Source organism: Chiloscyllium plagiosum, unplaced genomic scaffold (assembly GCF_037043375.1).
Source record: "Chiloscyllium plagiosum isolate Xiang-an unplaced genomic scaffold, Cpla_swu_hap1 HiC_scaffold_26, whole genome shotgun sequence".
In the NCBI taxonomy this organism is placed as follows: domain Eukaryota; kingdom Metazoa; phylum Chordata; class Chondrichthyes; order Orectolobiformes; family Hemiscylliidae; genus Chiloscyllium; species Chiloscyllium plagiosum.
Genome location: NW_028270164.1, coordinates 5,403,083 through 5,426,684, shown reverse-complemented (window position 1 = coordinate 5,426,684; position 23,602 = coordinate 5,403,083). Strand labels below are relative to the sequence as shown.

The window sequence follows — 23,602 nt, the reverse complement described above, 5'->3', positions numbered from 1 at the left end:
GCAGACTCAATGGAATGAAGGAGCAGAAATTAGGCCAATGGTCTTTTATGAGCACACAGTCCAGCCTGATGCTCTCAGTGCACTCATGGTCCTGTACAGCTGCAACATGACCTCCCAACTCTTGTACTCAATACTCTGACGAATAAAGGAAAGCATACCAAACGCTACCTTCACTACCTTATCTACTTGCGACTCCACTTTCAAGGAGCTATGAACCTGCACTCCAAGGTCTCTTTGTTCAGCAACACTCCCCAGGACCTTACCATTAAGTGTAGAAGTCCTGCTAAGATTTGCTTTCCCAAAATACAGCACCTCTCATCTGCCACTTCTCTAAATTTTCTAAATTAAACTCCATCTGCCACTCCTCAGCCCATTGGCCCATCTGATCAAGATCCCGTTGTAATCTGAGGTAACCTTCACTGTCCATTACACCTTCAATTTTGGTGTCATCTGCAAACTTACTAACTGCACCTCTTATGCTCACATCCGAATTATTTATATAAGTGACGAAAAGTAGTGGACCCAGCACCGATCCTTGTGGCACACCACAGGCCTCCAGTCTGAAAACAACCCTCCACCATCACTCTGTCTTCTACCTTTGAGCCAGTTCTGTATCCAAATGGCTAGTCCACCCTGTATTCCGTGAGGTCTAACCTTGCTCATCAGTCTCCCATGGGGAGCCTTGTCAAATTTCTTACTGAAGTCCATGTAGACCATGTCTACTGCTCTACCATCATCAGTCCTCTGTTACTTCAAAAACCTCAATCAAGTTTGTGAGACATAATTTCCCACGTACAAAGCCATGTTGACTATCCCTAATCATTCCTTGACTTTCCAAATACATCTACATCCTGTCCCTCAGGATTCCCTCCAACAACTTGCCCACCACCGAGGTCAGGCTCACCGGTCTAGAGTTCCCTGGCTTGTCCTTACCACCCTTCTTAAACAGTGGCACCACGTTTGCCAACCTCCAGTCTTCCAGCACCTCACCTGTGACTATCGATGATACAAATATCTCAGCAAGAGGCCCAGCAATCACTTCCCTAGCTTCCCACAGAGTTCTCGGGTACACCTGATCAGGTCCTAGGGATTTATTCACCTTTTATGCGTTTTTAAGACATCCAGCTACACCACCTCTGTAATATGGACATTTTTCAAGATGTCACCATCTATTTCCCCACATTCTGTTTCTTCCAAAGTGAATGTTGCTGCTTTGGGCTATTTCAAGAATGTACATCCTGCATGGCTTTGAGGGATAAAATTGTTCTGCTGCAGGTTTAGCACATTGATCAGAATAATACTAGGGTTTAAAAGGTTCAATTACATGGACCAACTGCTGTGTAACTGTGCGCCCAGGTCTTGAAGCTGTGAGGACTGTCAGCACTCAGTCAGAGCTGGTAAACATTCTAGTCTCTGTGTAAAGAGCATCAGTCTGACGTTGTCTTGTGTCCTCCCTAGCTGAAAAAGGTGGAGTATGCTGACCAGTATCGTAATCGTTGGCCTGACCCTGCCGACAACCTGGGAATGCCATCGCCTGCAGCCCCTATCCAGGAACCTGGGAAGAAGGACCGTGCCAAAGCCATCATTTATCAGATGCGCCAGAACAAGTAAAGTTGAGCTCTTGATTGGAGGAATGCTATCAGCTCCTTTTCATGATTTGTCTTGTGAAGTCAATGACTCCTGTTGGAGCTTGACTCTACCTGCACCTCTGGTATCTCATCTGCAGTGTGTAGTCTGGTGGGATTGTGGGCTAGCTGTTAGACTCTGCGGAGTATCACAGATGATGAGGAATCTCCTTTCTTTCATTTGAAGCCAGTTAGAGTTCCCAGCAATAGAAAGTGACTGTGGTGAAGGGGGGCTGTTCCAGAGTGACCCTTCTGTTACAAGCTCAGAGGCACGGTGGTTATAACATGGTTAGACAGTAAGATCAACTCTGCAGTGAGTTGGCACAACACTCTGACTCTGAGATGGACAAGTGGGTCTGATAGGATCTAAAACTGGTTGCTTCAGTCAGTGACAGGAGTATGTTGCCAACTGCACATTGACCATTTGGTTCCAAGGTGCTGCAGTAATCTTGCTTCCCAAAGTCAGTCCCGAGTGGAACAAGCTGCCAGAGAAAGTGAACGCAGCCTCGTCACTTAAAATCTTCAAGACCAATTTTTAGATCATTTCCATTTTTAAGTTTCTCACCTTCAGGACAACCATCTCAGCAATTTGTGGCTGAGTGGAGTTAGCCCCATCCATGTGAAGGTTGGTGGAATACAGGCATTAGTTTGTGATGCTGACGCAACGAGAGCAGAGGAACATTCATTTCTCAAACCTTACTAAGAGACATGAAATTGAAGCCCTTTGTGTCTCATTTGTCAGGGCCACAACATAAGAGAGAAACGATTGCATAAAGGAGTTTATAAGCATAAGAGGGTGCTGATTGATTGATAGAATCATACAATCTTACAGTACATGTCCGGACTGCCTCTTCAGCCCTAACCCCATAGTGCTGTGTCTTCATCACTATCAAGTATATATCCAGCTCTTTCGCAACCTCTTATGGAATCTCCCTCTGCCACTCTCCCAGGCAGCACATTCCAAATCCTAACAGCAGTCTGAGTAAAGAAGTTTCTCTTCATCTCATTCCCAGCTCTCTCGTTTGCTGGAAAAGGTATTATTTCCTTTTTTAATGTCCCTCCTCCCCCACACCACTTTGTATTCAACCAGATGGAAACGCTAGGCAGCAGTCTTCAACTTCAAGTCCCCTTTTAGCAATATTTTAGATTTTGTTTTTGATGCAAGATGGTAACAAAACCAGGGTCCACCCACTTCACCTTTATCCATTACCCATGGAACAAGAATGGGGCTGGCTGGCTGACTGATCAGCGATCAATCCTTACCAATGAGTCTGACTTGAGTTTGAAGAGAACTTCTAGTGGGGGAGCAAAGATCCAAACTCTCTTCTTCCTCACAAACCACTTGCTGTGTCTCTGATTTCTGAAAGACCTTTAATCTGATATGGTTGAATCAGTGCTAACCATTCACATTGTGGCTAGAGACAGCCTGATCTACTTGTTGACCATGCACTCACTGAAATGAGTAGTTTTGAATTTTTTACCCTGTCACCCACCAATTTCTGTTTGGGATTAGGGAGCGGAAAGAGATCTTTGGGTATTTTCAATCCTGCGTGGAATCTGTGCCCTATTCTAGTCTCCAGGCCAGTGGAACTGACCTTTCTCCCTAGATTTCTGAGTGGGCCAATGCATCAATCACTAGAGCAAGCCCTCCCTGTGATGTTGATTTAAAGATTGAATTGATGAGCCCCATCACCTGTACTCCCAGAATTCTGTTGTCTGCACAGTGGCATGTTTGGCACGTACGGTCTCTGGGTTGCTGTGGTAACATGTTATGGTTGTCTTGCAGGAAACAGATCGTCCAGAATAAAGGTGGTGTGAGAGTGTTTTCAGACTTTGATACCGGTGAGGGTAAAATTGAGGTTTCCCTCCACCCCAACAACCAGAAATCAGTCCCCATCCACATCAAGAATGAAGGGATCGAGATAGTGACCTTTGTACGGTGTGAGATGCTTTGCAAGTTCCCAGTGTTCACCCTGGGGGATGAGGCGAATGCGACCAGCTCCCGGCGAATTACCTTGGCAACAGGTGAGGCACATGCTTCCTGCTCCTCACCCCTGCTGGCAGCTTTCTCACATATGGGATGTGGGCATCACTGGCAAGAATGGCATTGATAGCCCATCTCCTATGAGGTAGTAGTGGGGAGCTGCCCTATGCGGGGAGAATTCAAAAAGAAGGGGGCCAGACGTATAAGGCCAATGTGTGTTTTCTCCACACACACACACACACACACACACACACCAGTATGGGAGACTAGGAGTAGAAGGGATTGCACATTTAAGATAGAGATTGTTTTTTTTCTCGGAGAATAGTGAATCTGTGGAATTCTTTATCACACAGGGCTGTTGAGGCTGGGTTATTACATATATTCAAGGCTTTTGATTAGTAAGGGTATCAAGAGTTAATGGGGAAAAGGCAGAAAATGGAGTGGAGGATTATCAGAAACAGTAATTGCTGGAAAAACTCAGCAGGTCTGGTAACATCTATAGAGAGGAGGAGATAGTGCGGACTGCAGATGCTGGAGAGTCAGATTCGATAAAGCGTGGTGCTGGAAAAGTGCAGCAGGTCAGGCAGCATCTGAGGAGCAGGAGAGCTGATGTTTCAGGCCAGACCCTTTATTTAGAACCTGTCCTGATGATCAGTTCTGGTGTAAGGTCCTGCCCGAAACATCGGCTCTCCTGCTCCTCGGATGCTGCCTGACCTGCACTTTCCAGCACCACACTTTATAGATGCTGTGGGGAGAAACCGATTAATGTTTCAAGTCCAGTGCTCCTCTTCAGTGGTTTGGAAGTTGCTGGTGAAAGAGCCTTGGTAAATGTCAGCAGTGCAGCCTATAGATAGTACACACTGCTGTTACTGAAAGTCAGTAGTGGAGGGAGTGAATTGAATTGATTGTCACATGTACTGTGGCACAATGAAAAGCTTAGTGTTGCGAGCAATACAGGCAGATCAGAGTTAATTAGCATAGATAAGTAAATAATAGGTAAACAGCGGCAAAAACCAAAACACAGGTATAGGCGAATGTTAAGAGTTTGTGAGTCCATTCAGTATTCTAACAACAGTAGGGTAGAAACTGTGTTTCAAAACCGGCTGGTGCATGTGTTCAGACTTCTGTACCTTCTCCCCATTGGTAGAGGCTGTAGAAAAGCATTGCCAGGCTGGGATGGATCTTTGAGAATGCTGGCGGCCTTTCCTTGACACCAGGCCTGGTAGATGGATTCTATAGACGGGAGGTTAGTCTTTGTGATTGTCCGGGTCGAGTTCACCACTCTCTGTCTCTGATCTTGAACGGTACAGTTGCCATACCAGGTAGTGATACATCCAGACAGAATGCTCTCGATGGCACACCTATAAAAATTGCCAAGGGTATTTGCTGTCATGCCAAATTTACTCAGCTGCCTGAGGAAGAAGAGACGTTGTTGGGCGTTTGTAAACAGTGCATCCACATGAAGAGTCCAAGAAAGCTTGTTGTGGATGACCACTCCCAGGAGCTTGACACTCTCCACTTGTTCCACCTCTGTGCTGTTCATGTGTAGGGCAGCATGGGTAACATCCTGCCGAAAGTCAATAATGTGGATATGTGTGGTGCATCTCCAGGCACCTTTTAAATGTGTTGAGTTTAAGGAGCTATCCTTTAGGCAGCATTTTCCAGATCCAAACCACCCTCTCGGTGAGAATAGTTTTCCACTTCATCCCTTAATCAGTCTATCAAGCACTTTAGCACAATGTCCCCTAAACACTGTCATCTCTGATGGGATAATTATCCTCCCTCCCAAGCTCCACTCAAATTTGTGCATTTTAACCAAATCCCCTCTTAGCCTCCTTTGGTTTGAAGAACAGCTCCTGCCTGAGCAGGCTCCCCTCACAGCTGCAGTTTCCCAGCTCTGGCAATATCTTTGTGAATCTCCTGCGCCCTCCAATACTTTCTGTAGTGAGTCATTTGGATTGTTGGTCAGCCTTTTTTTTTGTTTTTGGTGTAACTGTGGGTGGCTTGTCAGACACTTCCAAACATGGTTTCAGGCTCAACCCATTATATTTAGACTAGATTCCCTACAGTGTGGAAACAGGCCTTTCAGCCCAACAAGTCAACACTTACCCTCCAAAGAGTAACCTACCCAGACCCATTTCCCTCTGACTAATACACCTAACACTATGGGCAATTGAGCATGGCCAATTCCCCTAACCTGCACGTCTTTGCACTGTGGGAGGAAACTCGCGCAGACACTGGGTGGGAGAATGTGCAAACTCCACACAGACAGTCGCCTGAGGCTGGAATTGAACCTGGGACCCTAGTGCTGTGAGGCAGCTGTGCTAACCACTGAGCCACCGTGCCTGCCCATGTTGTAAGTAAATGGGGAGCAGTGGACTTTAGCCAATCGATGATGTGTTCTTTATCTGCACAGGAATCACCCATCAGATTGAAGTCATCTGCTCGATGCCTGACTCTGGCTATTTCCCAGTTACCCTCACCTTTCAGTTTGAAGATGCCAGCTCCAGGCCCTTCAGCATTATTCGCTTTTTCTCGGCTCGGGTAACCAGCAGCATCATTGAAGAGTTGAAACCAACTGGTCCCTACAAACCATACCAAGGTTCCAATCGACGTCCGACAGAAGCTATTATTGAAGATGGATGGATGCCAAACGTGTGAGTTTCATTGTTTAATTGTGAAATTCTGTCTCTCTTCCTTTAAAAATTCATTTGTGGCATACTTGTGTTGAATTTATTGCCCATCCCATGGAGGGTGGTGGAGGCAGGTACTCTCTCAGCATTTAAAAAATATCTGGATGATGCTGTTGGGCAGATGCAGACACATACACCAGTTGCTTTTGAGGTTTGCACATTCTGGCTGTGTGTTTTTGACTTTTTTTTTCTCTTTTGTTATTTCTTCTTGGATTCATTGAAGCTATTCCAACTACCGTCTGGAAAAAGCCAGAACCCTGCACCAATTTCGTTATCCTGAGGCATTGTTTACGGCTCTCAAGCATGGACTGAAGCAGGGCAAGGATCTTCCTGACGTGAAGATGGAGGTGGAAAGGATTAAGTAAGCCCTGTTTTCATTTTGAAAATGGGGTGTGGGCTGAGAGTTGGAACAGAGAGCGGACTGGATGATTGTGTTTTTTTTTGCTCTTGCCTGAATGCATGGCTCACTGCATGGGTGTCACCCTCCTCATCCCAAGGACACTTGACAGGGTGGATGTTGAAGGTTGCTTCCCTTTGGAGGAAAGATGAAAACTTGGGGATACAATTTCAAAGAGAGAAAGTGAGGGCTGCAGATGCTGGAGATCAGAGCTGAAAATGTGTTGCTGGAAAAGCGCAGCAGGTCAGGCAGCATCCAAGGAACTGGAGAATCGACTTTTCGGGCATAAGCCCTTCTTCAGATACAATTTGAATTTCAAATAAAAGCTTGCCCATTCGAAATAGAGATCAATTTTTTTTCCATTCAGAGCTGTGTGCCTTACCCAGGGAGAGAAAAAGGTACGGTCATTGAATATTTCTAAGGCAGACAGAGGTAGAACTTTGATGAGAAAGTCAAATAGTAGCAGAGGAGGCAGACAGGAAGGTAGATTGAGGCCATAATCAGGTTTGAAATGATCTCCTCAAAGGGGAAAGCAGGATGGAAGGGCTGAATAGGCTACTGCCTGCTCTTGATATGAAATTTCGTATCCAATTATGAACAAGCTTTACATTAGCAAACCACTGCAGGCTGCAAATGTCAAATAAATAGTCACGGAGATGTACAGCACAGAATTAGACCCTTCGGTCTAACCCGTCCATGCCGACCAGATATCCCAACCCAATCTAGCCCACTTGCCAGCACCCGGCCCATATCCCTCCAAACCCTTCCTATTCACATACCCATCCAGATGCCTTTTAAATATTGCAATTGTGCCAGCCTCCACCACTTCCTCTGCCAGCTCATTCCATACACGTGCCACCCTCTGATTGAAAAAGTAGCCTCTTAGGTCCCTTTTATATCTTTCCCCTCTCACCCTAAACATATGCCCTCCAGTTCTGGACTCCCCCCACCCTAGGGAAACAATTTCGTCTATTTACCCTATCCATGCCCCTCATGATTTTATAAACCTCGATAAGGTCACCCCTCAGCCTCCGATGCTCCAGGGAAAACAGCCCCAGCCTATTCAATCTCTCCCTTTAGCTCAAATCCTCCAACCCTGGCAACATCCTTGTAAATCTTTTCTGAACCCTTTCAAGTTTCACAACATCTATCTGATAGGAAGGAGACCGGAATTGCATGCAGTATTCCAACAGTGGCCTAACCAATGACCTGTACAGCCGCAACATGACCTCCCAACTCCTGTACTCAATACTCTGACCAATAAAGGAAAGCATACCAAACACCTTCTTCACTATCCTATCTACCTGCGACTCCACTTTCAAGGAGCTATGAACTTGCACTCCAAGGTCTCTTTGTTCAGCAACACTCCCTGGGACCTTACCATTAAGTGTATAAGTTCTGCTAAGATTTGCTTTCCCAAAATGCAGCACTTCGCATTTATCTGAATTAAACTCCATCTACCACTTCTCAGCCCATTGGCCCATCTGGTCCAGATCCTGTTGTAATCTGAAGTAACCTCCTTCACTAAGAAGGGCTCATGCCCGAAACGTCGATTCTCCTGCTCCTTGGATGCTGCCTGACAGCAACACATTTTCAGCTCTAACCTCCTTCACTGTCTACTGTGCCTTCAATTTTGATGTCATAACTGTACCTCTTATGCTCACTTACAAATCATTTATATAAATGTATATAGATGTATAAATCTGAATATTCTGGTTTTCGGGAGCATTTTTGGAGAAAGACTGAATTCAGCTTTTGAGGATTGGAAGAGGTTGGACATGTGACAGGTTCGAAGTGTGTAAGGTGGGAAGGGATTGGGGGAGGGGAGGAGAACAAAATGAAAGGTTGGTGTTAGGGTGGAGGGCAGGAGAGATTACAAGAACAATCACCTGAGATTGCAAGGCAGATTAGTTTTGTGAAGAAACAAAGGAGGTGCTTTAAGAGGCTGTTAATGGTGAAGGTTGTTAGCCAAAAAGCAAATGGGGCCTTGCATTTCTGAAATTGTTGGTCCCTGTTGATATTGGAATGTGGCTAATCTAAAACTGCTGCTCCTTGCTCTCATGTTGAGCTCTGTTGGAAACTGCAGGAGGTTGAAGAGAACAAGGGGAGAATTGACATGTTCGGTGACTGAAAGCTCAGACATGCCTATACCTGCAGGCACGCTTTCAAAGGTCTGATGGAAAGGGACAGGTTATTTGGTGGTGGGGATATTGATTTCCTGATGAAGGGCTTTTGCCTGAAACATCAACTCTACTCCTCAGATGCTGCCTGACTGGCTGTACTTTTCCAGCACCACACTCTCGACTGTAATTTCCAGCATCTGCAGTCCTCACTTTCTCCCTGGGATATTTGGTTTTGTTAGATCTTGGTCAAGATTAGAGTGGTGCTGGAAAAGCACAGCGGGTCAGGCAGCATCCGAGGAGCAGATAAATTTACGTTTTGGGCAAAAGCCCTTCATCAGGAATGACCTGCATGACCTGCTGTGCTTTTCCAGCACGACTCTAATCTCCAGCATTTGCAGTACCCACTCTGAGTGAGGAGGTTTCTTCTGAATTCCCTCCTGCATGTATGAAATGAGCTGCCAGAGGAAGGGGTTGGAGGCTGGTACAGTTGCGACATTTAAAAGGCCTCTGGATGGGTATATGAATAGGAAGGGTTTAGAGGGATATGGGCCGGGTGCTGGCAGGTGGGACTAGATTGGGTTGGGATATCTGGTCAGCATGGACAGGTTGGATTGAAGGGTCTGTTTCTGTGCTGTACATTTCTATGACTCCATCTCAAATCTGTGGCCCCAAGTTTTAGTTTCCGACACAAACAGGAATATCTTTGCTGAATCCCTGTGTTAATTTATTGCATATGCCTCGTTCTCGTTCTGGAGAAACGAGGTCTAATCTGATCAGTCTTTCCTGATGCCTCATTATTGGTGATCATCCATGTAAATCTCTTTTTTTTTCCCACCATGCCTTGTCCAGTTTCTTTTTGTACTTTTGTAAATTAGAAAGCTGATAAAGGCCTTCTGCCCGAAACATTGATTTTCCTGCTCCTTGGATGCTGCCTGACTTGCTGTGCTTTTCCAGCACCACTTTAATCTTGACTCTGATCTCCAGCATCTGCAGTCCTCATTTTCGCCTGGTATAGAAAGCTGCCGTTTGCAGTTAGAATGTAGATCCCTGTCTCTGACAGAGTTGACCGGCATTGCTGAATGTGAATGGAATCAACAAGTGTGCTGCTGGAAAAGCACAGTCGGTCAGGCAGTATCCGAGGAGCAGGAGAGTCGATTGTTTCGAGCATAAACCCTTCAAGTATCACGAATGGAGTCAGTCGATTAGTGTCTTGCTGACAGGAGTTCTGTAGTTCAGCATGGACCTGAGTTCAGAGATATCAGTGTCTCGTGCTTCATAGTGACTGCCTCACTGTGCCAGCTCTCATGTTTGTGTTTTTTGTGCAGTTCTTTACTTGCCACGCTGTTAGGGTTCGGCAGTTACAGTGAGCGGTTCAGTTTGTTGCTGCACATGGAGGAGATTCAGATGGAAGCTGACATTACCAGGTACAACATGACGGGAGTTCCCATGCACCAAGATCCACACAAGAGGCAGCTTCTCATACTCCAGGTTAGTGCTGATGTTCCAAGGGCTTTCCAAATTGAAGGAAGGTCATGGAAGTTAGGGATAGGAGTAGGCCATTCAGTCCCTTGACTGTCATTCAGTTCTAACATATATTTAAAACAGATTTGAGGCCACTTGATCCAACTGGTCCATGCTGGTTTTGAGGCTGCATACCCCCTCCTCATCACTCTAATCTATCAGTATATTTCTTTATTCTGTGCCTTGTTGAGCCAGGTTCCTGTTAAGAGCACCATCCGTGTTTGACTTCTGTTTCTACACCTTGGTTCCAAGCCCCTCAAAGCCATTGACTAACAAAACTTTCCCGCCCTTGGTTTCAATTGAACCCTGACACCTTTTTGCCATGTCAACAATTTTTCGGGGGAAAAGTTGGTTGCAGATCTCCCCTCTCTGTGGAAAGAAGTCCTTCCTGTCATTGCCTGAATGGCCTGGTTCACATTTCAAAGTTCTCCCCCTTTCCTTTGCACCCCCTCACTGGAGGGGATAGTTTCTGTCCCTTTTTTTTTTCCTGTTCGATCATCCTAAACACTTCAATAGACTCTCACTGTCTTCTCAGGAACACTGGCCTCCGTTTATCAAACTTGAACCTTGGCCTCTTATGAAATAGCAGCGTTTATGCAAGGACCGATGTCAGGTGAAATAAACACCAAAGAACTGCAGGTGCTGAATAGGAAAGAATCCCGAAAGTGTGGAACCAGGCCATTTGGCCCAACGGGGTCCACACCAAACCACTGAAGAGCATCTTAAGCCAGACCCACGCCACTACCCAGTCCCTGTAACCCTGCATTTCCCATGGCTAATCCACCTAGCTTGCATAACCCTGAATACTACAGGGCAATTTAGCATGGCCTATTCACCCTAACCTGCAAACCCCTGAACACTATAGAGTAATGTTAAAACGGCCAATCCACCCTAACCTGCATATCTCTGGACTTGGAAGATCTGAAATGAAAAGACAAATTATTGGAAAAATTCAGCAGGTCTGGCAGCATCCATGCAGAGAGGGAAGGTCAATGTTTTGAGTCCAGTGTCAGGTGACTCCAGCTGAGACCAGTCACTGTGCAACTGAGCTACCCCTGGCTGGATGCCTGCAGGTTTTGATTTGTTCAGAGTAGTTTTATTTCAGCCACTGATGGAATGTACAATTTGCTGGACTCTGACTGAAGTCCCCACCAGCTGATTTCAGTTCCTCTTTCCCGATTGTGTCAGGTTCCCGGTGTTGCTGAGAACAGACCATCTGTGCTCCGAGGAGATCATCTCTTTGCCTCCAAGTGTGATGATGTGAAGCAACCGATAACCCGTTACAAGGGCTATGTTCATGCTGTGGAGTTGGAACAAGTGAAACTGGGCTTTTCTCCAAAGTGAGTAATTGGGTCATTTCGTGGTAGCATGGTGGATGAGTATCTGGGTAAACCCAACCTCTGACGGGATAGGGCAGCCTCAAACTTTGCACAACGTGGGCCTTTCAGAGTTCAAGATGTTGGCAGTTCCTCAATCATGTAGATGATCCAGTTAGGAATTTGTGCACCAGCTCACATGTAGCCAGATTGGTCACCAAATTCGGGAGTGTTTGCACATTGGAAATGTGACAAAATACAAGATGTTAATAAACTTGCAGAAAACAAGAAAATACATTCTAACGTATACAAATGTTTGTTTTAGGGAGAGGCCATAAACACTTGGAAATGAGTTTCTAAGTGGTTTTGAGGGTTACAGGGGTTGTAGATGCACAAATCAAAGTGACTTAGGTGTAAGATCTTATTTAAAAAAAGCTTTTCTAAACAAAATGTGGTTAAATTTTGCAAAGATAAAATTGAAAAGCAAAGAAGTTATGTCTGTCTTTATATTAAACCTTGGTTAGACCACATTTGGAAGACCGAAAACAGTTCAGGTCTCTATGCGATAGACAGAGATGCTGGAGAAAGTGCATAAAAGATTATTAAAATTACTTAGACTGAGAAGTTGGATCTAGGTCTGTTGCTTGATTTGAAGTTATTTGAGTTTTGTTAATTTTGGTTTTCTTTCTCCCTGAGAGAGACTGAGATCTGTTTTGCAGACTTTGAGATCTAAGTGCATTACCATCTTAGATCTGTGACAAACTATAACTTGCAACCATTCAGAAAGCTGTTGCTGGGCAGTTTCTTTGTTTTTAACCAAAAAAACACCTGGTGCAAGTTTGTCTGTCAAAAGTTATCAATGCCGTTGTGTAATGAATGACTGAATACCACACAGTTCCACTTTTTCTTTGGATTTTTTTGATGATCCAATAATCCAACTCTCACTTTATCTGGCAAATGTAAACTGGAATATAGAATCTGTAGATCTTGCAACAGGCTGGGGCTGTTTTCTCTGCAATGGAGATTGTGGTGAGCAGAGAGCAAGTCTTTTTAGGAATATGAAAGGGGTGGTTATGGGGAATAATTTTCCACTTTTGACAAAATACACAAATATAGGGTTATGATGTTTTCTGGTTCCCATATGTTAGAAATGGTCACACTGTACACTTCGGGAGGTTCAAGCTGTCAAATTGCTGCGTAGTATGGCGACAGTTTTAGGCAGCTGAATTGTTATGTATTACAGTTCGTTACATGACTCTCAAGTGCAGCCTCTCTCAACACCTGTATGTAGTTGGTTCATGGTTAATTAGTTCTTAGCTCTCTGCAAAGAGTAGGATAGACATCCCTCAGATGGAAGGACACCAGCACTGCACCAAGAGGTCTGTGTAAGGTTCCATCCTCTCCAGAGGTGTGAAAGAACATCTCTCTGAATAGCGCAGTTTGAAAATCTTTATATAGCAAACTTTGTCTTTAAAATGTAGAGCCTTGTCTTAGCTGTTTCTCTTTCTATACCTTTTAACAGCACGTAGACCTTGTTAAACATATTCACAACTCCATGTTTTTGATAAAATATTGTCCCTCCACCTTGTGGATTGGGCAGTCGCTGTTCTCAGTGGGGAGCTGTTGTGTTACCTGAGTGAAGTTGGTAACACTCATGGTGTTGCAGGAGTCTGTTTTGCTGATGCTGACGTTGCCTCCCAGATGGTGATGTTTCCAGTATTGTTGTTGTTCGCTTGTTTCCCAGCTCTGGCTTTGGTCAAATGTAGACTCTTTTGTTTCTTCTCACTCATTTACTGATTTCAGTCTCAATGGCAGTGAATTCCAAACATTTCATGGGGAATACATTCCTGGAGAACATTGTGAAATCTCAAAGGACACCCAATGGGTGAAATCTCAAAGGACACCCAATTTTAAACTCAATGGGATCAGTTCCAACCAACCCACAATGTTGGTATCTGAAATTAATGTTATGAAACACTTTTTTTACATGGAGCAATTTAGTTATCCTATTTGAGTTACCCGGCTCAATAATCCTGTTAACTGGCTCCTCAAAAACTTGTCAAATTCCCATGTGTAATCAATCCATTCCTCAACACCAGTAAGTGTTCCTGCCCATTGGAAAACCACCTCCACGCCTGACTTTCATTCCTTCCTTTCTCATCAGTCACTTTTTTTTCTCTCTAATTCCTCTCCCAATTTTTATTTTAAACCTGAGAAGCCTCCATAAAATCCTTTTTTCTTGTAAAAGATGGAACAAAGTGCAATAGAAGGGATATGTAACGATTTTAAGATGTAAAATAACTGATGTGCAACTGCACATCTATACACTACCTTAATCCCCCCCCACCTCACCCCAGACTGTTGTAAATATTCGGAGCTATTGAAACCAAGTTGTTACAGTCAGCCTTGCTCGAAGTCACTGGGTCCTGTTCCAAGTTCACATACCCTTGATGTTAGTGGGCTTTGAGAAGATTTGTAGCTCAGGTTGAGGTTCTGGATGTAGATTTGCTCGCTGAGCTGGAAGGTTCATTTTCAGATGTTTCATCACCATACTAGGTAACCTCTCCAGATGAAGTTTCATCCAGCTCAGCGAGCTAACCTACATCCAGAGCCCTTTGTCTTGGCTACATTCCTTTGCATCACATTGTTTACCTCCTAGCAATTTTTTTTTCTCTTGTGGGCTGTGGGTGTCACTGGCTCGGCCAGCATTTATTGCCCATCCCTTGTCCCTTGAGAAGTTGGAGGTGAGCTGCCTCTTTGATCTACAGCAGTTCCATGTGCTGTAGGTTAGACCCACAATTAGGGAGAGAATTCCAGGATTTTGACTCGATGGCAGTGAAGGAACAGTGATATATTTCCAAGTCAGGATAGTGAGTGGCTTGGAGGGGAACTTGCAGGGGTGGAGTCCCCATGTATCTGCTGTCCTTGTCCTTCTAGATAGAAGTGGTTGTGAGTTTGGAAGGTGCTGTCTGAGGAACCCTTGATTGTGAATCGGCAAATGATTCTATGATGGTCTTGGTGGTAATTCAAGAACTATCATCGTCTCTTTCTGTTGTCTCCACCCTGTCTTCTGGCATAGATTGCATGCAGACATCATGTGCTGTAGGTAGACCCACAATTAGGGAGAAAACATTTTTTTTACCCATATTTTGGAGTTCTCTCTTTTTCAAGTAATCCTTTTTTGTTGTGTTGATCCTTGAAATAGGTCACTCATTTCATTACTGCGTCAACTGTGGCGTGCCTCTCAAAATCTTCGAAACATTTGCCCATCTCCTTAAAATATTGAGGCTACAATTGCACCACATCTTCCATCTGATTTGGAGGGTGCTTCTCACAGGAATGCCACCTTCAGCACTCTGCTTCCTTCACCTCATGGTTTACTGAGATCATCTACAACTGCACCCTCAGAAAAGCAGAACCATCTCACTCTGAAAGCTACAGTGGTTCCAATTAAGCCTGTTGGACTATAACCTGGTGTTGTGGTTTTGTTTTTTAACTTTGTACACCCCAGTCCAACACCAGCATCTCCAAATTATCTCACTCTGGGACATGAAACATAAACTTCTTTCTCTGTGTCTCATTCTGACCGGCTTTTCCTTAGTGTTAAACCTCTGCTTCCCCTTTGGGTGCTAGCATGATAACCTTTACTTGCCAAACATCTTTCCTCAGACATCAATTTCTTGCACATTGTCAGGAAAGCCCCTCCGGTGTGATCTGAGCTTGATGATGTTATTCGATGCTTTTGTATAAATCTTTGCCTTCAGATTTATTGTGTGGGTGTATTTCTTGTCCTGTTTATGATCTGAATAATGTGTGAGCTACTTTTCTCAGACAACTGTCACATCCTCATTTTGTAGAATTGTGTGGTTTCTAATGCTATCATGTTCTCAAATAAACTGCACCTTTCAGTGTTTGGATTAGATTTTCTACAGTGTGGAGACAGGCCCTTTGGCCCAACAAGTCCACACTGACCCTCCGAAGAGTAACCCACCATTACCCACCAGATCCATTTCCCCTCTGACTAATGCACTTAACACAATTTAGCATGGCCGATTCACCTGACTTGGACATCTTTGGACTGTGGGAGGAAACCGGAGCAGCCGAAGGAAACCCACGCAGACACAGGGAGAATGTGCTAACTCCACACAGTCAGTCACCCAAGGCTGGAATCGAACCTGGGACCCTGGTGCTGTGAGGCTATAGTGCTAACCATTGAGTCACCATGCTGCCCCAAATCTTTTCGCTTCAATTCCTACCCCTTGTTGTTCTGACACTGGTGACTTGTTTATTACTGTCTTCCTTCATTCTGTATACCTTTAATCTGTGACATGTTTTTTTCCGCAGATTGAAAAATGTGGTGCTGGAAAAGTGCAGCAGGCCAGGCAGCATCCGAGGAGCAGGAGAATCAACGTTTCGGGCATGAGCCCTTCTTCAGGAATCATGCCCGAAACGTTGATTCTCCTGCTCCTCCGATGCTGCCTGGCCTGCTGTGTTTTTCTAGCACCACATTTTTCAACTCTGATCTCCAGCATCTGCAGTCCTCACTTTCTCCTTTTCTGCAGATTGTCCTATTGAAATGATTTATAACTGTTATTTAAATCGGGAGTAACTTCTATCTGCTGAGTTCAAGCCAGTCAATCCCATAAATGCTTATTCATGCATCTGTAGGAACAACACAACCATTCCACAGGGAGAAACTGCTCACTGGTACTTTCTTCTAAGTAACCTGCATAATTTTAATAAGCCATAGCCACGTTAAAAATGTCCTCGATATTGAAAACACCTGGGACTTCTCCCTCTGGGAATATATGCCTCTCCACTTTTATGAGTAGGAGTTTCAGGTGTAACTGAAAAACAAGATAACTTACCAATTTTATCAGCAGTTAACAAGCAATATATTTTGATGTGCTTTAAATTGGAATGCCAAAAACTATTTTTAAAAAAAAATGTCATCCTGGATCGAGGAAATGATGGTCTCATGGTATCACCTGACTACGAATCCAGAGACTCCAGTAATGTTCTGGGGAAAACAAAAAAAATCAAAGAACTGCAGGTGCTGGAAATCAGAAACCAAAAACAAAAATTGCTGGAAAAACTTCGCAAGTCTAGCAGCATCTGTGGAGAGAAATGAGGCTTAACACTTTTTTTTATTTTAAAAAATATACTTTAAAAATCTTTGTGCATACAGTCCCTACAGCAGTTCAATTCTGTCCAGTCTTTCCATATGGGGGACAAATAAATCCAAGGCATTTCTAACTTATACAGGACGTTAATTACTTATTTTTGAGGCACTGGGAGGGCCCAATAACTGAGTAGACCCCTATTATTCTTTTGAGAAATGTGATGCTGGAAAAACACAGCAGGCCAGGCAGCATCCGAGGAGCAGGAGAATCAACGTTTCGGGCATAAGCCCTTCTTCAGGAATCATGCCCAAAACATCAATTCTCCTGCTCCGTGGATGCTGCCTGGCCTGCTGTGTTTTTCCAGCATCACATTTTTCAACTCTGGTCTCCAGCATCTGCAGTCCTCACTTTTTCCCTATTATTCTTTTGACTGAAAGACTTTAGATGGTGGTCTCTCCCCACTGCGCCCTGGCAGGGCAGCTGCCCCAAGTTTTACTGCGTCCCTCAGTCCATAGTCCTGGACTTGGAATGTGCCATTCTGCAACACTTGGTTGAGGGCAACTCCTTGCTCTGGAAAACCAACAACTTTTGGGCAGACCACCAAAGACCCTCTTTCATGGAGTTGATGGTCCTCCAGGCGCAATCAGTGTTTGTCTCTGTGTGTGCCCTGGGGAACAGACCCTAGGGCAGAGTCCCGCATCACTAAGCTGCTCAGGGCAAGCGTCAACAAGCCCCTGTATCTTTCTGCAGACTTCCTTTTACAAAGACACATTTCAGCTGGAGATGTGTGTGACAGACTCCCAACAACTGCCCCCCCCCCCCACCATGGTTCGAGGGCAGTATGCAAAGGTATCCCTGAACAATCTGACACACATTTCTCCTTCTCACCACCTGCCAAACAATGCCTTGGTGCTTGTGGGACAGTTTTGGTGATGAGACATACTTCCGAATGACTTTGACAGTCTGCTCAACAAACCATCAGACAGAATACACTCTCTCCTTTACTCACTGGGTCTCGGACTGTACATGCTGACCACTTCCTGATGGACCTGTGGCCAAAGGTATTTCACTTCTCAAATTTCTCAATGAAGGACAGGAGACGTGGAGCAGTTCAACTACTTGACGAGTGTTCTGCTGTAATGAGGCCAGTCCCGTTCTTTGTAAAACTGGGGACTGGTAGATTCTGTAGCGTTTCTGGTGTGCAATCGGTAATTTGTTAGCGTTTAGGTGGTTTGAAGCACCTGGTTCTGATACTGGACTTATTTAAGGAATATGAAATAAAAGCAGTAGACCGGTGTTTCAGGGTGAAAGTATAATTTTAAAAAAAGGCAAATGCAATAAAACAGTGAAAATGACCCAGTTATACAGAGGCCAGTAATTAAATGCACTATCAAATTAATCAGCGGTTAAAACACGATTCAAAGCTGAACAGCAGTTTTAATTACAGAGACTTTCTTCAGAGTTCCTACCCTTGGGTTGGGGTCCTATATGCACTGTCACCACCCACCTTCCCCTCCCTGCTAGCTGGGTTGGAAACCTTTGGGGTCTCAGGAGTTTCACCTCACCACTGGGGAAAACACCATTTTAAAGTGCGTCCAGTTGCTAAGGTTCTTGCCATCGGTTCCCTTGGCTTGTGTCTGGAAGCTCTTGTTTGGTTGGATTAGATTCCCTACAGTGTGGAAACAGGCCCTTTGGCCCAACAAGTCTATACCAACCCTCCGAAGAATAACCCACACACCCCTCCCTCTCTGACTATGGGCAATTTAGCATGGCCAGTTCACCTGACCTGCACAATTTTGGACTGTGGGAGGAAACCGGAGCACCCGGAGGAAACCCACGCAGACACGGGGTGAATGTGCAAACTCCACACACAGTCGCCCGAGGATGGAACCGAACCTGGGACTCTGGTGCTGTGAGGCAGCTCCAGGGGTTAATTGGCTGCTGCCCGCCCCCTTCTCCCTTCCCCCCTCTGATGTCCTTTGTTCCAACAATGCTCTTGGGTTGTCTTCTCTTTGGTTCTTGGTTCCAAAGCTGCTCGAGCCTACGGGGAATCTTTCTGTAGGAGCTCTGATGTTGGAGAAGACATTCTCTGTGTGTCCCACCCCCCCCACCTCGGTTCAGGGCTAGCAATTATTCAGACTGTGATCTCCCGTTTATCTCCCCTCAAATCTGTGTTGCTATTGTGTTTCTGGTGTTCCTTTTGAGGCCAATTGAGTTCCTGATGTTTCAGAGTAGGTGTGAATGTTTAGATTTAAGTAGAATGTCTGGTATCTCTGTATGAATATTGATCAAAGTTGAATGTGTGTCTGGTATCTGCTGAGGCCCCAGTCTGTCTGGGTTGGGATAGTGTTAGGCCTAGTTGATTGCTCTTTTAGAGTAGAGGTGTGAATTGGTTTTTCCGGGTTGAACAATGGTTCCAAGCAGCTATCTTTGTGTCTGTCATTTTCCCAGAACCTGGCCCAGCTGCCTGCCTTGCTCTTTTATTTTTAACTGTTGTTTGAAAAGTCCAGGATTTTGCTCTGGTATTTCAGAATATGGGGATTTTTGCTCAATCCTCCGTAGGTAGTGGTTCTTGGTTTTTACACACAGAGGGTCTACACTCAGCGTGAATCAGCCACACAAAGGTGGCCATCAGGATGAGGACGGCCTTGGTTATGTTTCCACCCCCAACCTTTCCAGAGCTTTGTACATTGTGTCCCTGCAGATAACTGTCCATCTTAGACCATCTGATGAAGTGGAAGATGGCTCAGGTGACTGCCATGGTGCAGGTTTTGGGAATGGGCCAGATCTGTGCCACATACAACAACACAGAATACCTCCCCTCACACCCTGATGATTAGGTTTTTATCCACCGTGGAGAGAGAGAGAGAGAGAACAGTGCTTCTAAAAACCCAGTTTCTGCCTTACCTTCGTGATATGCTTCTTCTACGTTTTTGCGCATGCCCTGGCCCGTCTGAACGATACTCATAGCACTTCAGGTAGTCTGGCTTGACCGTGAAGGATTCATCAGCTCAATTTGCAAAGAGATATGGCCTCGATCTTGCACTGATTTATCTTGGCTCCTGAGACCATTTCAAGCTTGTTGCGGATGCCCGTGAGTCTGTGCACTAACAGTGGATCCAAGCAGAAAATGGCAATGTCATCCATGTCCAGGGAGGCTTTGACCTGCAGGCCTTCGCTGCCTGGAAAGACTCCCCTCTCAGGCTCACATCCTTCCTGATGGACTCAGCAAAGACTCAGCACACAAACAAGGCAAGAGAGCGTGGGCAGGCCTGCTTAACTCCAGGTCTGATCAGGAGGCTTTCTGATTCCCATCTGTTGATTAAGACTGCGCTAATGAAGTCACAAAACTGGAAGGCATAGCGACATCAGAGTTGAAGTTTTGGGTCCAGTGATCCTTCCTCAGAACTGATGGTAGCTAGGAAAAGGATGGGTTTTATACAGACGATGGGTTCGGAGCAGGATTAAGGGTAAACACTAGGTGAAGATAAACCCCCAAGGAGAGAGGAACAGTTGGACACACAGAAATGGTTAAAAGTCAGTCTGGGGGAATGAATGGCTGACAAAAGGTAGTGTTTGGGAGTAGCCTGTAAGATAAGACCTGGAGTATGAAGGTGGGGGAAAGCATGAGGAAAGGTGCTCAAACCCTCTATTGATTCTGAAAGCTACAAGCTTTCCAAGCAGGAAATGAGATGCTGTTCTTCCAGCTTGCCCTGAGCTTTGCTGGAGCACGACAGCAAGAGACTGTGACAGACTGAGTGGTCTTCAGAATTTGTTTCTAAATCCTTGGGACCTGTGTTTGAATCCTGTCAGGGCAGATTGTGAAATTTGAATTCAATTAAAAACCTGGAAATAAGGTTCTAATACTGACCATGAAACTCTTGTGAATTGTCAGAAAAAACCCATCTGGTTCACTAATGTTTTTTTTATTAAGGAAGGAAATCTGTCATCCTTACCTGGTCTGTCCCACTTGTGACTCCAGACCACAGCAATGTGGTTGATTCTCAACTATCCTCTGGGCAATTAGGGATGGGTAACAAATGCTGGCCTGTGTTTGAATTTCTTTTTTAAAAAAATCTAGTTTGATGCTGTTTATAACTATTCCAGATTGTAAAACAATATCCAAAAGTAGGATATCTATCAACATTTAAAATGAAGTTTTCCTCTTGAGTCCCAAGCAAGGAGATCAGAGAAAATCATTTTTAGGGAAGTATTAAATCCTAATACTTTTGAAATTTCAATGACTGGTCTTATTTTTATATTATTCATATCCCCACTGTTTTGAAAATGTGGATGTTAACCCTGTGAATAGGTTCCTATCACTTTCATGTGATATGGTATCATTTTAACATTTATTCCTTAATCAACCAGTAAAGATTCCTTGGTGAGGTTGTGGGCTGTTTTATACTCTCGTGTGGATGTTCCTTTCATTTCTTCCTTCAGTTTTGAATTGAAAAAAAAATCCTTTTGTGGAAGGTTTTTTAAAGGTATTTCATTTCTCTGTCTGAGTGTTATTTAATCCTGGTATCCAATGGTAATCACAGGATAAGGATGTTTGTCATCTATTATCAGCTAAATACTTAGGTTTTATGTTCCAGTGTCTCTCCCTTGTTGACGTCTTATTTTCACACGTAGATGTAACATCATTTAGAGTCCTTCTATACCTTTTTGAGTGGTTGAAACTGATATTGATATACTGTACCTGATTTGAACATTATTCTATTGACTTAATTAATAGTATGTGTGAAGTATCCTTATCCCTTTCCAAGTATATTCTAATTTCAAAGTGGAGTGTTTTTGGCTTTTCCTGCTGATTGTGATAGTGTCTTTAGTGCTAAACTAGTTTTTTATGAAGCTTTATTTTTAAATGTGTTTAGTATCCATGTGTGCCGTGCATAATTAGTTATACTTGTTTTTCAATCCAAACTATATTTCTAACCAGATTTTCTCCTCCATGTCATGTAACATTTCCTTTGGTCCATGAATCCACAGATCCTGCAAGTCTGTCTCATTGGTGCATTTTATTTTGTTTCAGTTTCACAATATTGATCTTGCTGCCTTTTTGTTCGTTTTCGCTCTGGCTAGCCATTTGGATAGTCGGTATCTATGTCTCCTTATTGTGGCCTCTCGTAAATGTCAGTGTCTTTAGCCTGTGATATTGTGATCTTCCCTCCCTGTTTAGGGCTTCCTGCCTAGTCTGCCTATTGGGGAGTCACTGGATTAGGAGCAAAGATTTGGCCAAGTTATGTTTCTGAGTGAAGCCACTGTCATTTTTCTAAAGTAATTGAACTCCAGCAGGGATAGAATGTTAAGCCCTCCTAGTTCATCTATGTTATTCCCGCACTAAATACCACCTTTTAGTGCCTAACTGTGGGGATCTAAAAAGTAAAGAGTTTTGTTTTGTGAATGAATTCTCACTTGACAGCCCTCTCCCATTTTAAAGGGGTGCAGAAGAAATAGTAAAATGGTGAGCTGAAAGTACCTCTTCCTAACATTTTCAGCACCATTTCTATCTCTCTCCAGGCTTCTGAATGCTTTTATAAACAACATGAAATTTGATGTCACCTTTACATTTAACCGGCTACCATTGCAACTACAACACCGCGCCGCAAAATTAGCCAATGAGGACACCAGCCTGAAGGATGTGCTGTTTCCCACTTATTCTGATGGACAATGCATGCATCCTTTGGACAAGAGTCTGGCGTGAGTAGACCCGACTGGGGCCACTGACTCTGAGCCAGGGACTGGGGAGGGATGGGAGGTAGATAGGATTAGATTACCTACTGTATGGAAACAGGCCCAACGAGTCCACACTGACCCTCCAAAGAGTAACCCACCCAGACCCATTCCCATGTTTACCCCTGACTAATGCACCTAACACTACGGGCAATTTCACCTGACCTGCGCGTTTTTTGATTGTGGGAGGAAACCGGAGCATCTGGAGGAAACCCACGCAGACATGGGGAGAACGTGCAAACTCCACACAGACAGTTGCCCAAAGCAGGTTTTGAACCCGGGTCCCTGGCGCTGTGGGACAGAGTGCTAACCACTGAGCCACCGTGCCACCAGATGGCAGTCAGCAGAGCAAGCCCAAGCTTTCTCTTCGTTCATTATGGCCCACTTAGAATGAACGCCTCAAGTGAGAGGTTCTGATAATCTGGAATGTCTGTTGAACAGACCAGGACCCAATTTCTCTTTCTCTTTCAGAGAAGAGGAGACTGAAGGGTAACCTCATAGAAGCCATTAAGATTATGAAAGAAGTTGGTTGGGTGTTTGGAGAGAAATATGCCCACTTACCAGTGCGGACTAGAAATTGAAGAGTCACAAATTAATTGCGTGATTCAGGAGAAATGTCTTTTCCCAAACAGCGGTGAGATTAAAGAACTGGTTTCTACAGAGACTGGTTAAGGATGGTACGGTGACTCCATGGTTAGCACTGCTGCCTCATAGCGCTAGGTACCTGGCTTTGATTCCACCCTACGGCAACTATCTGTGTGGAGTTTGCACATTCTCCCTGTGTCTGCGTGGGTTTCCACCGGGTACTCTGGTTTCCTCCCACAGTCCAAAGATGTGCAGTTTAGGTGGATTGGCCATAAGAAATTATCCATCGTGTTCAGGGATGTGTAGGTTAGGTGCATTAGCCATGGCAATATAGAGTAACAGGGAAAGGTTAGGGAGATGGGTCTGGATTGGGTGCTATTTGGAGGTGGGCTTGTTGGGCTGAGTGGCCTGTTTCCACACTGAAAGGATTCCATTCTATATTCTATCCTAAAGTCAATAATTATATTTGCTTGACTGATTGTAGATAAACGCATGAGAG

General features: G+C 44.5%; 1 protein-coding gene across 3 annotated transcripts in view; it reads left to right on the top strand.

Moving 5' to 3' along the window:
- Positions 1–23,602, top strand: part of LOC122563033 (RNA helicase MOV-10-like) — a 92,307-nt gene that overhangs the window by 20,328 nt on the left and 48,377 nt on the right. For all 3 annotated transcript variants that reach the window (XM_043716360.2, XM_043716359.2, XM_087973439.1), the window contains exons 3-9: positions 1,459–1,607; positions 3,412–3,650; positions 6,026–6,266; positions 6,526–6,663; positions 10,148–10,310; positions 11,532–11,683; positions 22,306–22,485. In XM_043716360.2, coding sequence (XP_043572295.2) covers positions 1,459–1,607; positions 3,412–3,650; positions 6,026–6,266; positions 6,526–6,663; positions 10,148–10,310; positions 11,532–11,683; positions 22,306–22,485 — 1,262 coding nt within the window. The remainder of the gene's footprint in view (positions 1–1,458; positions 1,608–3,411; positions 3,651–6,025; positions 6,267–6,525; positions 6,664–10,147; positions 10,311–11,531; positions 11,684–22,305; positions 22,486–23,602) is intronic.